Source organism: Oncorhynchus clarkii, chromosome 21 (assembly GCF_045791955.1).
Source record: "Oncorhynchus clarkii lewisi isolate Uvic-CL-2024 chromosome 21, UVic_Ocla_1.0, whole genome shotgun sequence".
NCBI lineage: Eukaryota > Metazoa > Chordata > Actinopteri > Salmoniformes > Salmonidae > Oncorhynchus > Oncorhynchus clarkii.
Window position 1 is genome coordinate 6,593,309 of NC_092167.1, and position 14,570 is coordinate 6,607,878.

The 14,570-nt window shown below is 42.4% G+C and overlaps 1 protein-coding gene across 1 annotated transcript in view; it reads right to left on the bottom strand.

Annotated features, from left to right (window-relative positions):
* The window catches only part of LOC139379287 (protein arginine N-methyltransferase 8-B-like), a 17,669-nt gene extending 7,555 nt beyond the window's left edge, over window positions 1-10,114 (bottom strand). Inside the window, exons 1-5 of the mRNA XM_071122089.1 lie at window positions 10,038-10,114; window positions 8,974-9,198; window positions 4,755-4,910; window positions 3,762-3,825; window positions 272-414 (exon numbers count right to left, since the gene is read on the bottom strand). Of these exons, the coding sequence (XP_070978190.1) occupies window positions 272-414; window positions 3,762-3,825; window positions 4,755-4,910; window positions 8,974-9,198; window positions 10,038-10,103 (654 nt within the window). The 5' untranslated portion in view covers window positions 10,104-10,114. The remainder of the gene's footprint in view (window positions 1-271; window positions 415-3,761; window positions 3,826-4,754; window positions 4,911-8,973; window positions 9,199-10,037) is intronic.
* Window positions 10,115-14,570: the final 4,456 nt, after the last annotated feature.

Below are 14,570 nucleotides of genomic sequence, written 5' to 3' on the forward strand. Positions count from 1 at the left end.
TACACCTGTATTATCTAATTAAGATCCTACACCTGTATTATATAATTAAGATCCTACACCTGTATTATCTAATTAAGATCCTACACCTGTATTATCTAATTAAGATCCTACACCTGTATTATCTAATTAAGATCCTACACCTGTATTATCTAATTAAGATCCTACACCTGTATTATCTCTCTCTCTCTCTCTCTCTCTCTCTCTCTCTCTCTCTCTCTCTCTCTCTCACACACACCCATACACACCCATACACAAAAACAAACACGCTTACTAGCCATTTGTCCCTGGCGAAGATGACCGTATTGAGCATAGACTCGTAGAAGAGACAGTAGCCCATCCACTCTGAGATGATGATGTCTACTTTCTCCACTGGCAGTTCCACCTCCTCCACCTTCCCATTGAAGATAGTGATGACTGAAGGACAGGACACAGAATGTCACTCACAACACACACTCCACTACACTAAACACTCCACTCCACCAAACACTCCACTGCACTAAACACTCCACTACACTAAACACTCCACTCCACTAAACACTCCACTACACTAAACACTCCACTCCACTAAACACTCCACTACACTAAACACTCTACTACACTAAACACTCCACTACACTAAACACTCCACTCAACCAAACACTCTACTACACTAAACACTCCACCAAACACTCTACTACACTAAACACTCCACTACACTAAACACTCCACTCCACTAAACACTCCACTCCACCTAACACTCTACTACACTAAACACTCCACTACACTAAACACTCCACTACACTAAACACTCCACTACACTAAACACTCCACTACACTAAACACTCCACTACACTAAACACTCCACTACACTAAACACTCCACTACACTAAACACTCCACTCCACTAAACACTCCACTACACTAAACACTACACTACACTAAACACCTCACTTCACTACACTAAACACTTCACTACTCTAAACACTCCACTCCACTAAACACTACACTACACTAAACACCTCACTTCACTACACTAAACACTTCACTACTCTAAACACTCCACTACACTAAACGCTCCACTCCACTAAACACTCCACTACACTAAACACTCACCTACACTAAACACTACACTACACTAAACACCTCACTTCATTACACTAAACACTTCACTACTCTAAACACTCCACTCCACTAAACGCTCCACTCCACTAAACACTCCACTACACTAAACACTCACCTACACTAAACACTCCACTACACTAAACACTCCACTCCACTAAACACTCCACTCCACTAAACACTCCACTCCACCAAACACTCTACTACACTAAACACTCCACTCCAATAAACACTCCACTACACTAAACACTCCACTCCACCAAACACTCTACTACACTAAACACTCCACTACACTAAACACTCCACTCCACCTAACACTCTACTACACTAAACACTCCACTACACTAAACACTCCACTACACTAAACACTCCACTCCACCTAACACTCTACTACACTAAACACTCCACTACACTAAACACTCCACTACACTAAACACTACACTGCACTAAACACTCCACTATACTAAACACTCTACTACACTAAACACTACACTACACTAAACACTCCAGTACACCAAACACTACACTACACTAAACACCTCACTTCACTACACTAAACACTTCACTACTCTAAACACTACACTACACTAAACGCTCCACTACACTAAAGACTCCACTATACTAAAGACTCCAGTACACAACACAACACAACACCCCACTACACTAAAAACTCCACTACACCAAACACTGCACTCCACTACACCAAACACTGCACTCCACTACACCAAACACTCCACTACACTAAACACTCCACTACACTAAACACTCCACTACACCAAACACTCCACTACACTAAACACTACTCACTCCACTACACCAAACACTCCACTACACTAAACACTCCACTCCACCTAACACTCCACTACACTAAACACTCCACTCCACCTAACACTCCACTACACTAAACACTCCACTACACCTAACACTCCACTACACTAAACACTCCACTACACTAAACACTCCACTACACCTAACACTCCACTACACTAAACACTCCACTACACCTAACACTCCACTACACTAAACACTCCACTACACCAAACACTCCACTCCACCTAACACTCCACCACACTAAACACTCCACTACACTAAACACTCCACTCCACCTAACACTCCACTACACTAAACACTCCACTACACTAAACACTCCACTACACTAAACACTCCACTCCACCTAACACTCCACTACACTAAACACTCCACTACACTAAACACTCCACTACACTAAACACTCCACTACACTAAACACTCCACTCCACCTAACACTCCACTACACTAAACACTCCACTACACTAAACACTCCACTACACTAAACACTCCACTACACCAAACACTCCACTACACTAAACACTCCACTACACCAAACACTCCACTACACCAAACACTACACTACACTAAGCACTCCACTACACTAAACACTAAACACTCCACTACACCAAACACTCCACTACACCAAACACTACACTACACTAAACACTCACCTACACTAAACACTCCACTACACCAAACACTCACCTACACTAAACACTCCACTACACCAAACACTCCACTACACCAAACACTCCACTACACCAAACACTCCACTACACCAAACACTCCACTACAACAAAAATATATTCTAAATGTTAAAATAACATTGATCAAGTGTCAATGTTCCACTTTTTGTTCTGGGTCATTCACTTAGATGTCCATCTGTGGAGTTCCATCAATGTGACATTTCAGAGTGGTGATCAGTGACATACAGCTCATTCTGATTGATGTCTCAGTTTAGGGATGTTTTGTTTGGGAGGAGAGCTGCCAGACAGAGCTGCCAGCCTGAGTCCAGGGTGAAGATGTCTGTCTGAATATCTCTCTCTCCCTCTCTCTCTCTCTCTCTCTCTCTCTCTCTCTCTCTCTCTCTCTCCCTGCCCCCACCTCTCTCTCTCTCTCTCCCTCTCCACCTCCCTCTCTCTCTCTCTCTCTCTCTCTCTCTCCCTCCCTCTCCCTCTCCACCTCCCTCTCTCAATTCAATTCAATTCAAGGGGCTTTATTGGCATGGGAAACATGTGTTAACATTGCCAAAGCAAGTGAGGTAGATAATATATAAAGTGAATATATAAAGTGAAATTAACAATACAAATTAACAGTAACTCTCTCTCTCCCCCCCCCTCTCTCTCTCTCCCTCCCTCTCTCTCTCCCCCCTCCCTCTCTCTCTCTCCCTCTCCCTCCTCTCTGTCTCTCTCATTGATACTTTATCAATGTTAATACATCATGTTATCTCTCAGTAAGCCATCTGTCTCCCCCCACTGCACCCATATAGTAATACGGATCCACAGAACATGAGTAGCCTAATATGTGTACTATGCATATTATGGTTGCAAGTTGCCTTTAGACACAGTTCTAGAATCAGAAGTTGCCTTTAGACACAGTTCTAGAATCAGAAGTTGCCTTTAGACACAGTTCTAGAATCAGAAGTTGGCTTTAGACACAGTTCTTGAATCAGAAGTTGCCTTTTAGACACAGTTCTAGAATCAGAAGTTGCCTTTAGACACAGTTCCATTTATCCTCCCCAAATCCTTGTCCCTTGACTAGTTAACTTGTAGCATGTAACTTTGACAGGACATAGCCATGTCGGCTACACTGTGTGAATCTATATACATGATTGGTATGTAGTGTAGCTCTTACCATTGTGTAGGTGGTTGGACTTGATGATCTTCTCAGAATACTCTGATATACTTGAACACTCAATCTGGGGAACATAACAAGAAGGAACAAACACAGGTTTGATGAGGGCACCCACTGCAATCATTGCAGCTTTACCACTCATCCTAGATCCAATCTCCACTTTATCACAAATGTTATCCATGTGCTGTATCTTTTCCCTCTCTCCTCCATTGGTGTTATATATTATTCATAAGACCATTTGGGATGCAGACATTGACTATGTGATCTTCAGCATTAGCGATCATCTGGACGGGAGCCTGGAGATGTGCCTCTGATGTGTGTTAGCTTGTTAGCATTACAGAGGAGACACTGGTGTAGTTACATGGCAGGATCTCAGAAGGGTTAGCCAAGATGCTAATGGAGGTAGAGTAGAGTGTTATGACAATTTACACCATGAACCGGGAGCAAGGTGCTGGTTTGTGTGCGTGCGCGCGTGCGTGCAGGTGAACAAGTGTCAGCGCTACACCCACCAAGACTTATATCATTTATATCCACTTCAACTCAACAGACAGATCAGACGACTGTACGACAGTCGAATATCAACCATCAAGTCCATTTGTTCCTCAGCCTGGTTCACACTACAGGGCCAACCCGAGCCAGGCCATGCTGATCTGGGCTGGCCTGGTTACGCATCCACCATGGCTGCTTGTGCCATGCTGGAAAAAGACAATGTGAAATGAAAATATAAAAACCAGCAGGGTATGTTTCAGCTCGGCCCTATAGTGTCCAACAGGCATCTGTTAAATGCATAGACGGGCGCGTTCAGAAGGACGCAACTTTTTGGAATGTTTACATGGAAATCGGCTATGTAGAACGAACATGCCTCTCCACATGGAGAATTAAGGAATCACATCAGCCCTATTCATGGAATGTCTATCTTCAACATTCGACAACATTTGGCAAATGAACCGTGCGAAAAAGGTGTTTGGTGTTTAAAGCAGGACAAGGACTCACCCCGTACACGTGCCTGGCGCCCGCGTTGGCAGCGAACATGGACAGGATGCCTGTCCCACTGCCCACGTCCAGAACTATCTTGTCCTTGAACATGTGCTTGTTGTGGTACATGGCATTCCTATAGGTCAGGGTCCGTACTTCATCCTTCAGCATCTCCTGTCCAACAGGGAACAAGATGGGAATGTTGATGGGATTGGGAATCTCACAGAGAGCTGAATCCTAACTTAAGTCCAATTTTCACTTAGGACTGGATTCAAACCTTATCGCAGAATATCCAGCCTTTAGTCATGCATTGGTGTCAATGGGAGGCTAAGTGAATATTTGACTTATGTGGAAGTTAGGATTTCCAGAATGTGCAAGACTGTAGCTCCGTGACAATGACTTTGTCCAGGAGTTTTACCTGGTCAGGTCATGGGGTCAGGAAAAACATGATACACAGAGGACGTCAAGCTCAGAGAGACTTAACCCTATCAGTCCCGAGATCCCAGCAAAGATCGGCTTTCCATTCATCTGACTTTCAGTTATCTGCATGTCCAGCCCTCATATTTAGCCTCACAATAAAGTGTTTTACCATTTTATTTGCAGGACAACCAGGGCTACAAGTAGAACACAAAACATCATTTGACTTAAACAGATGCATTCATGGGTTTTATTGACAAATGTCCTTTTAAAAACTAAGGTCTGTGAAAAAATGTATATCTACCTAGTCAGTAACAACTGTTTGGAGTTTGTGACATCAACTATGTGAGCTTATTACAGTATTACAGACAGTATGTCCTGAGATTTCCTATGATCTTCTATGTAGAGGAACCCCTTACCTTCTGATCACTCTTGTGTGGCTTGTGTGCTTCATAGAGCAAAGTAGCTTTTCATAGACAGCTTTAATAGTTTGCAGCTCAAACCATTCGGACTCGACAGACATTTTGTATTAAAGACCCGTCCCCAGACACCTTCGGAATCCACCCTTGTCTCAAAAACACCGCTGTAGTGCAGCCCCCATTAATCACACAGACTAATGGTGTCTATGGGTGCAGAAGAAATGAACAAATCCAATGGTACAACCCAGAAGTCTGTAACCCAAACACACCATGTTAAAAAGGGCTGAGATGTCCAAAACGCCCTGACAATACGGTGGGACTCATTGAGTTAATATCAGGCTAAGAGAGAATCAACAGAGTGTGGAAAATGTGTATATAATTGTCCTCATACAGGATGTAATGCATATGCTACACTGAACAATTCAGAAGTGGGAGGTACAGGACATGTGTGTGTCCCAAATGTCCCCATACTGTATAGCGCACTACTTTCCACCAGATCCCTATGGGTCCTGGTTGAAAGAAGTGCCCTACATAGTGAATATGGTGCCTTTTGGGACGTAGTGCATGTCCTCTTAAACATGTAGAAACGACAGCTTCTGGATTTCTATTCATAGAAAACGATCATAGTGACAGAAGCAGTATTTAGGCCGCATCATTGGCACAGGCTCTTTAAATAGAGGTAGGTCTATAACGAAACCCTGCTGGGATTATCTGATACCCATCTATCTGCACACACACTCACACATTTTATTGGGGGCAGTTCTGTTCTTGGGTCTGCTTCGCATTCAGACTGTAACCTGACCCACATGCTAAATAAGGACCTTGATAGAAACACATTTTTTGGTTGTTCCCATTCTCTTTTAGGATACCTAGAGCATTTGGGGTATGAGTCTGACACTTCAATAGATCACTATCTGGGGTATGAGTCTGACACTTCAATAGATCACCCCTGGAGTATGAGTCTGACATTTCAATAGATCACTATCTGGGGTATGAGTCTGACACTTCAATAGATCACTATCTGGAGTATGAGTTGGACATTTCAATAGATCACTATCTGGGGTATGAGTCTGACACTTCAATAGATCACTATCTGGGGTATGAGTCTGACACTTCAATAGATCACTATCTGGAGTATGAGTCTAACACTTCAATAGATCACGATCTGGGGTATGAGTCTGACACTTCAATAGATCACTATCTGGGGTATGAGTCTGACATTTCAATAGATCACTATCTGGAGTATGAGTCTGACACTTCAATAGATCACGATCTGTGGTATGAGTCTGACACTTCAATGCCTCGCCCTCTTTCCTTTTCCATGCCAGGTACCAGAATGTCAGTCCCGTGATAGTTAGCCAGTTAAGCAGGCAGGCAGGCAGGCAGTCAACCAGTCAGTCCATTAGTCAGCTCCTTAGTTGTTCAGTCTGTACGTCTGCTTCGCAATCCATCAATTAAATTTGCTGGCAGCTACATCCGAAACCGTGTAAAGTCTAAACCCCCCAGAGAGCAAGCAGAGGCAACAGTGCTTACAAAACATCCCAACAGGCAGGACAGTAAGAACATCCACGAGTCTCCTAACTACAGTGCCTCCAGAAAATATTAACACCACTTGACTTTTTCCACATTCTGTTATGTTACAGCCTTTTTTTGGTCACTGGCCCACACACAATAGCGTATAATGTCAACATGGAATTACATTTTTAGAATTTTGTACAAATTAATAACAAATGAAAAGTTGAAATGTCTTGAGCAATAAGTATTCAACCACTTTGTTATGGAAAGCCTAAGTTCAGGAGTACAAATTAGCTTAACAAGTCACCTAATAATGTACGTATTAAATGCATGGACTCACTCTGTGTGCAATAATAGTGTTTAACACGATGATTTTTGAACGACTACCTCATCTCTGAACCTCACACATACAATTATCTGTAAGATCCCTCAGTCGAGCAGTGAATTTCAAACACAGATTCAACCACAAAGACCAGGGAGGTTTTCCAATGCCTCCCAAAGAAGGGCACCTATTAATTATTCTTTGGATGGGGTATCAATACACCCAGTCACTACAAAGATACAGGTGTCCTTCCTAACTCAGTCTCTGGAGAGGAAGGAAACCACTCAGGGATTTCACCATGAGGCCAATAGTGACTTTAAAACAGTTACAGAGTTTAATGGATGTTATAGGAGAAAAGTGAGGATGGCTCAACAACATTGTAGTTACTCCACAATACTAACCTGATTGACAGAGTGAAAAGAAGGAAGCCTGTACACAATAAAAACATTCCGAAACATGAATCCTGTTCGAATAAGGCACTAAAGTAAAACTGCAAAAAAATGTGACAAAGAAATTAACTTTATGATCTGAATACAAAGTGTTATGTTTGGGGCAAATCCATCACTAAGTACCACTCTTCATATTTTTAAGCATGGTGGTGGCTGCATCATGTTATGGGTATGCTTGTCATTGGCAAGGAAGAGAGTATTTTTAATGTTTTAATGATAAAAAAACGAAATAGAGCTAAGCACAGGCAGAATCCTAGAGGAAAAAGTGTTCAGTCTGCTTTCCAACAGACAATGGGAGACAAATTCACCTTTCAGCAGGAAAATAACCTAAAACACAAGGCCAAATATCCACTGGAGTTGCTCACCAAGACGACATTGAATGTTCCTGAGTTGCCTAATTACAGTTTTGACTTATATCGGCTTGAAAATCTATGGCAAAACTTGAAAATGGCTGTCTAGCAATGATCAACATCCAATTTGACAGAGCTTGAAGAATTATTTTAAGAATAATGTGCAAATATTGTGCAATCCAAGTGTGCAAAGCTCTTAGAGACTTGCCCAGAATGACTCACAGCTGTAATCACTGACAAAGGTGATTCTAACATGTATTGATTTAGGGGGTTGTATACTTATCTAATCAAGATATATTAGTATTTTATTTTGTATAACTTGTTTTTTTGTTTGTTTTTTTAATCAACATTTTCTTCCAGTTTGACATTACAGAGTATGTGGATTGTTGACAAAAAAAACAACAATTAAATCCATTTTAATCCCACTTTATAACACAACAATATTTGGAAAAAGTAAAGGGTTGTGAATACTTTCTGAAGGCACTGTATCTACCTCATGGATGAGTATCCTACCTACCTACCTCATGGATGAGTACCCTACCTACCTCATGGATGAGTCCCCTACCTACCTCATGGATGAGTCTCCTACCTACCTCATGGATGAGTCCCCTACCTACCTCATGTATGAGTCCCCTACCTACCTCATGGATGAGTATCCTACCTACCTACCTCATGGATGAGTACCCTACCTACCTCATGGATGAGTCTCCTACCTACCTCATGGATGAGTCTCCTACCTACCTCATGGATGAGTCCCCTACCTACCTCATGGATGCCAAAGTGGGCGTAGGAGTCAAAGTAGTAGTCCTGTGATGTCATTTCCTCCGGGTTGAGCAGCTTTGCCATCTTGCCGCGCCCGGGGCAGGTGGGAAGGGCCGCTACATGGGGCGTATGTGGAGGGTGTGGCACATGGTGGACAGTAGGCACAGGTTTGGGCAAGGAGGCAGGCTGAAAGGACTGCGACTGGGGGGTAGTGATGGTACACTGCCGCTAAGAGAGAGGAGGGGGTGAGGCAGAGAGAAATAGGGAATATGAAGATAGAGAGGAGGGTAGGGATAGAGCAAATGAAGAGACAGAAATAAAGATAGACAATGTGGGGAGGAAAGAGAGATGGGAGAGTGAGAGATGAAAAAGGAGGGAGGGAGAGAGAGAGATGGAGGAAGGGAGAGCGAGGGAGAGATTGAGAATTAGGGACAGAAAAAAGTGAGTGTATGTGTTTTTGAAGAGAGGGCACTTGAACATTATCAGAGAAGAGCAACAGGACTGGATCTGTTTGCAGTAACACATCGCTTTCAATGAAGTGCACTTTGATTCAAAACCATTTGTTATAGCATTACATGGCTAAATGTGTTATTTACAAATACAGTGAAACACTTAGAATGCATTAGAGGTCACTTGGTAGGCTAGATTACATAATGTTACGCATCTACCCGTTTTCAGAGCAGCAGGAATCTACCCGTTTTCAGAGCAGCAGGAGTCCATGCGACAGATTGTGCAGAATGGATAGTGAAATCAGCACCAAGGACAGCGCACACACTAACCACTACAGATCATTTCTGCATTGCATTTCTTTGAAAATGTAATATTTTAACGGGATGTATGCCATAACAATTTACAAAAACAACTAAACGTTGCATGTGTCTGCATTGCTTTTTACAGACACTAGTTAGTGGTCGATACAATATTGATTACTTCAAAACTGACAAAGACACTAAAACATGAATAAACAGAACCATCAGTAATTGATTATTATCGATTATAGAAATATAACGAAAGATTTTGACCAGCATATGTCACTCCTTGGATCATTTACCAGCGAACTGACATACCTCAGAATTGTCCGGCTCCGCCATTTTTCTCCGTAGGAGCAGGCAACGCGAGTGCCTCAGTCCCATATGAGCCAACGAGATTTCTTCAACCCAGGGAGGGAAAAATCGTATATAAAATAAACTTAGTAGCTCTCTTTCGATGAGCTAGATTTATTTTCTCTAGATTGACTTTCATAAATGATGCAAACGTTTAATATCGGAAATACTAAATATTTTAGGCTAAATTCTAACTTATTGTTATCCCCCTAAAAAGTTATCATGCTCTTCTAAAACGTTTGTTTCACATCGATAAAAACGACAGGTATCCATTTTGTAAAAGTTACAGGTGGTTCCTATAGAGGCACTTGGGCATCAAATACACCAGCACCCCGAAATAACCTTCCTCTCTCCTCTTGCGCACTGCAACATATGTCTATGATACAAGCAAACTATACCAAGATGCCTGTAGTCCACGTTAGGAAAATACATCCTCATACTCGGCTTCTCCTCAACAGTTTTTTTCCACGTCTATCAACAGATCTCACAAGTCGTTGGCTTGAAATCGCCCCATCAGTGATATTTATTTTCGGAGAAGGATGCGCTATCCTCCGTTTGACTTGGCTACGTTCCCATGGCAAAAGTTGAACTTGAGTATTGAGTTGGAGCTGTTCATTACGGTTTTACAGGCAGTCAGGCACCCGTTTTTCCAAGAACCGGCTCGTGATCAGAAGTTATAAATCGATGGCTCCCACGCGCCAGATGCCTCTCTTCACCTTCACAACAAATTTTCCGGCAGAATATAGAGAGATGCTGTATATAGCGGACCAATTGCCGTACTTCTCGACTTTCGCAGGATTTCCCACCGTGCAGGGCAATTCTTATGAGCACGAAAGTGTCTGTACCTTTGCAGCATACGTTTCCCCCATACTGTATCTAACCTACTTTATATGAGCCATGACCTTGAAGGCATGTTCTAGCTAGCCTACTTTCGTAATTAACACAAGAACGACATTCAATCATTTGGAGCAAAATGGATCGAAACTGTGCGTACTTTTCCTAAATGATACGAATGACTCTTGACACTCTCCCAGGCGTGCCATTCGATCTTAAATGTGAACATTTGTGAATGATCTAATTTTCAGATTCATTGCAAAGTTGGAAATCTAATCGCCTACAGGTGTTTAGTTTATTTCCCCAAAGTGTCATTATGCGTAATGAGCACTTGGATCGCGATACAATAATTGCGGTTTTTAAGGATGCACTGCAATTTCAAAATATAAAATCTCTATGATTGATGGGCTACACATACTGTAATGAGTATCATCCGTTATCATATGTTCAGCATCACACTGACCAGACCTAAGAATCAGAACCAGAAAACGTTATTGCAACGCAACAGTGTTACTACTTCTCTTGGTGTTTTACAAAACATCATCCATATACTTTTCTATCTTATTTCTATCTTATATATTCATAGAATAATAAAAGTTCATTCATTTAATGGCGCATATTTGCACAAACAGCCTTGTATTTCAACACTAAATTGTGATACTTGCAGACACATTGTATATTATCCGCAAAACACCATATGACTAAGTGTCTTTCGACTAAAGCGAAATCTTGTTCTAGAGCAGATGCCTCGAGCCTGTTCCTGATTATAGATTGAGGAGGTGTGAGTTTATTGTTAGGCAGCTATAGCAGCTTCCCCCACATTACCACTGCCTGCCTGCCTGCCTCCCACTTCCCTGCTTGTGTAATGCCTCAACAGTGGCAGCTGCTGAAGGAAACTGGGGAGCCATGCGTCCATTCACAGATGCTGAGAATGGTAATACACAAGTGTGCAAACAGACAGACAGACAGACAGACAGACAGACAGACAGACAGACAGACAGACAGACAGATAGACAGCATCAAACCATATTCAAATACATTTTCCTTAAGCCATTTAAAAGAAGAAAGTATACAATTACACAAGGACAAATCCAGAAATTGTCCGTCCTCCCTGTACATGTACTTTCTTTAACAGTCATATGCATGAGCCTTATCTGCTGGTTGTACTCAAGGACACCAGCCTATGCAACAACCTCAAGGACACACACACACACACACACACACACACACACACACACACACACACACACACACACACACACACACACACACACACACACACACACACCACAGCTGTGGGTGGCAATAGCCTTGGGCAGCTTTTTAGTAGAAGTACCAGTACGTCTGTCTGTGTACCATGAGAGGGAGTGGGAGATGGACTATCATTGATTGCTTTTTACAAGGTTCACAAACATTGAGGAAATAAGTATCTACGGTTGCATTAGTATGAAAATCATTGTTAGATGATACCTCAAGTCTGCACTCTGATTGTGTTAGTGACATACATAGCAGTAGCATTGTTGCTACAATATTAGCCTAATTACAATGACAAGCATTATGATGTTAAAGACTCTAGGGTTGCATCACAAATGTCACCATATTCTCTCTAGTGCACTACGTTTACATTTTTAAATTTAAATTAAAGGTATGTTAACGAAAATCCAGGCAGGATAGAGAAACAGTGTATAAAGTAGACGCAGGGACTGAACGCTTGTCTCCAGAGGATAGATTTGGGATGCAACCCACTCAGCCACGGCTCTGCACAGTTATACACTACTTTTGACCAGAACCCTGTGGGAGCCAGCCTATACTGATTACTTTGTTGAGACCAGCTTGCAATACACCACACAATATCAACGTCTCAGATGTGAAACAATAAAAGGCTTTTTCACACAGCGTTGTTCTTAGCCACAGGGAAGACTGGCCATGGGCTAGCTTATCCTGTGTTCACACAAGCATTTGTTAAGTCTAGGCTAAGCTTGAGCTCTGGGCTAAGGATTCACACGTGTATTCCAATGCCCTGGGCTAACGGACAAACACAACATGCAACAGGTGTTGTGCCAAAACAATGGCCTTGCCTAAATCACCCCCCCCCCCCCCCCCCATTCTAATTTCCTTAATTTTGTGGCTAGAGTCAAATACTCTCTATAGCACACATCAGAGTCAAATAATTTATTTAGAACAAACTTCACATCAGGATAGAATAAGACATGGGAGAGATTAATTTTGGCAAAGATATTTATTTATAGACTAATACACCAAACCGAAAACTGCAGACGTTATGTCTCCCCCGCGATCAAACCACCATCAAATAATAAAATGAATCGCAGCCTAATGTGATCATTGACAGCTGCCTTGAAGGACACAAATAAAAATGATTTCTGCTACTAAGATCAGTGAAATGTAGGCTAAACTGACAACGGAGTGAAGAGCAGGAATCTCAACTAGCAAGCAAGTCACAGCAATGAAGAATTGAGTGTGTGCGATAATGCAAAGGGGGTGGGGGGGGGGGTCTGGTGCAACCAATTACCTTCAGAAGTCACATAATTAGTTAAGTAAAGTTCTCCTGTGTGCAATCTAAGTGTCACATGATCTGTCACATGATCTCAGTATATATACACATGTTCTGAAATGCCCCAGAGTCTGCAACACCACTAAGCAAGGGGCACCACCAAGCAAGCGATACCATGAAGACCAAGGAGCTCTCCAAACAGGTCAGGGAAAAGGTGTGGAGAAGTACCGATAAGGGTTGGGTTATAAAAAAATATCCGAAACTTTGAACATTCCACAGAGCACCATTAAATCCATTCTTAATAAATGGAAAGAACATGGGATCACAACAAACCTGCCAAGAGAGGGCCGCCCACCAAAACTCACGGACCAGGCAAGGAGGGCATTAATCAGAGAGGAAATGAAGATACCAAAGATAACCCTGAAGGAGCTGCAAAGCTCCACATCGGCGATTGGAGTATCTGTTCATAGGACTACTTTAAGCTGCACAGTCCACTGAGCTGGGCTTTACAGAAGTGGCCAAAAATAAGCAAACACGTTTGGTGTTCACCAAAAGGCATGTGGGAGACTCCCAAAACATATGGAAGAAGGTGCTCTGGTCAGATGAGACTAAAATTCAAGGAAAGGAAAACGCTATGTCTGGCGCAAACCCAACACCTCTCATCACCCCGAGAACACCATACCCAGAGTGAAGCATGGTGGTGGCAGCATCGTGCTGTTGGGATGTTTTTCACCAGGAGGGACTGGGAAACTAGTCAGAATTGAAGGAATGATGGAAGGCGCTAAATACAGGGAAATTCTTGAGGGAAACTTGTTTCAGTCTTCCAGAGATTTGAGACTGGGATAGAGGTTCATCTTCCAGCAGGACAATGACCCTAAGCATACTGCTAAAGCAACACTCAAGTGGTTTAAGGGGAAACATTTAAATGTCTTGGAATGGCCTAGTCAAAGCCCAGACCTCAATCCAATTGAGAATCTGCGGTATGACTTAAATGTAGATGGGTTCCGCTGTTGTACAGCAAACTTGAAGGAGCTGAGGCAGTTTTGCCTTGAAGAATGGGCAAAAATCCCAGTGGCTAGATGTGCAAACTTATAGAGACATGCCTCAAGAGTAATTGCTGCAAAATGTGTCTCTACAAAATGTGTCTCTTT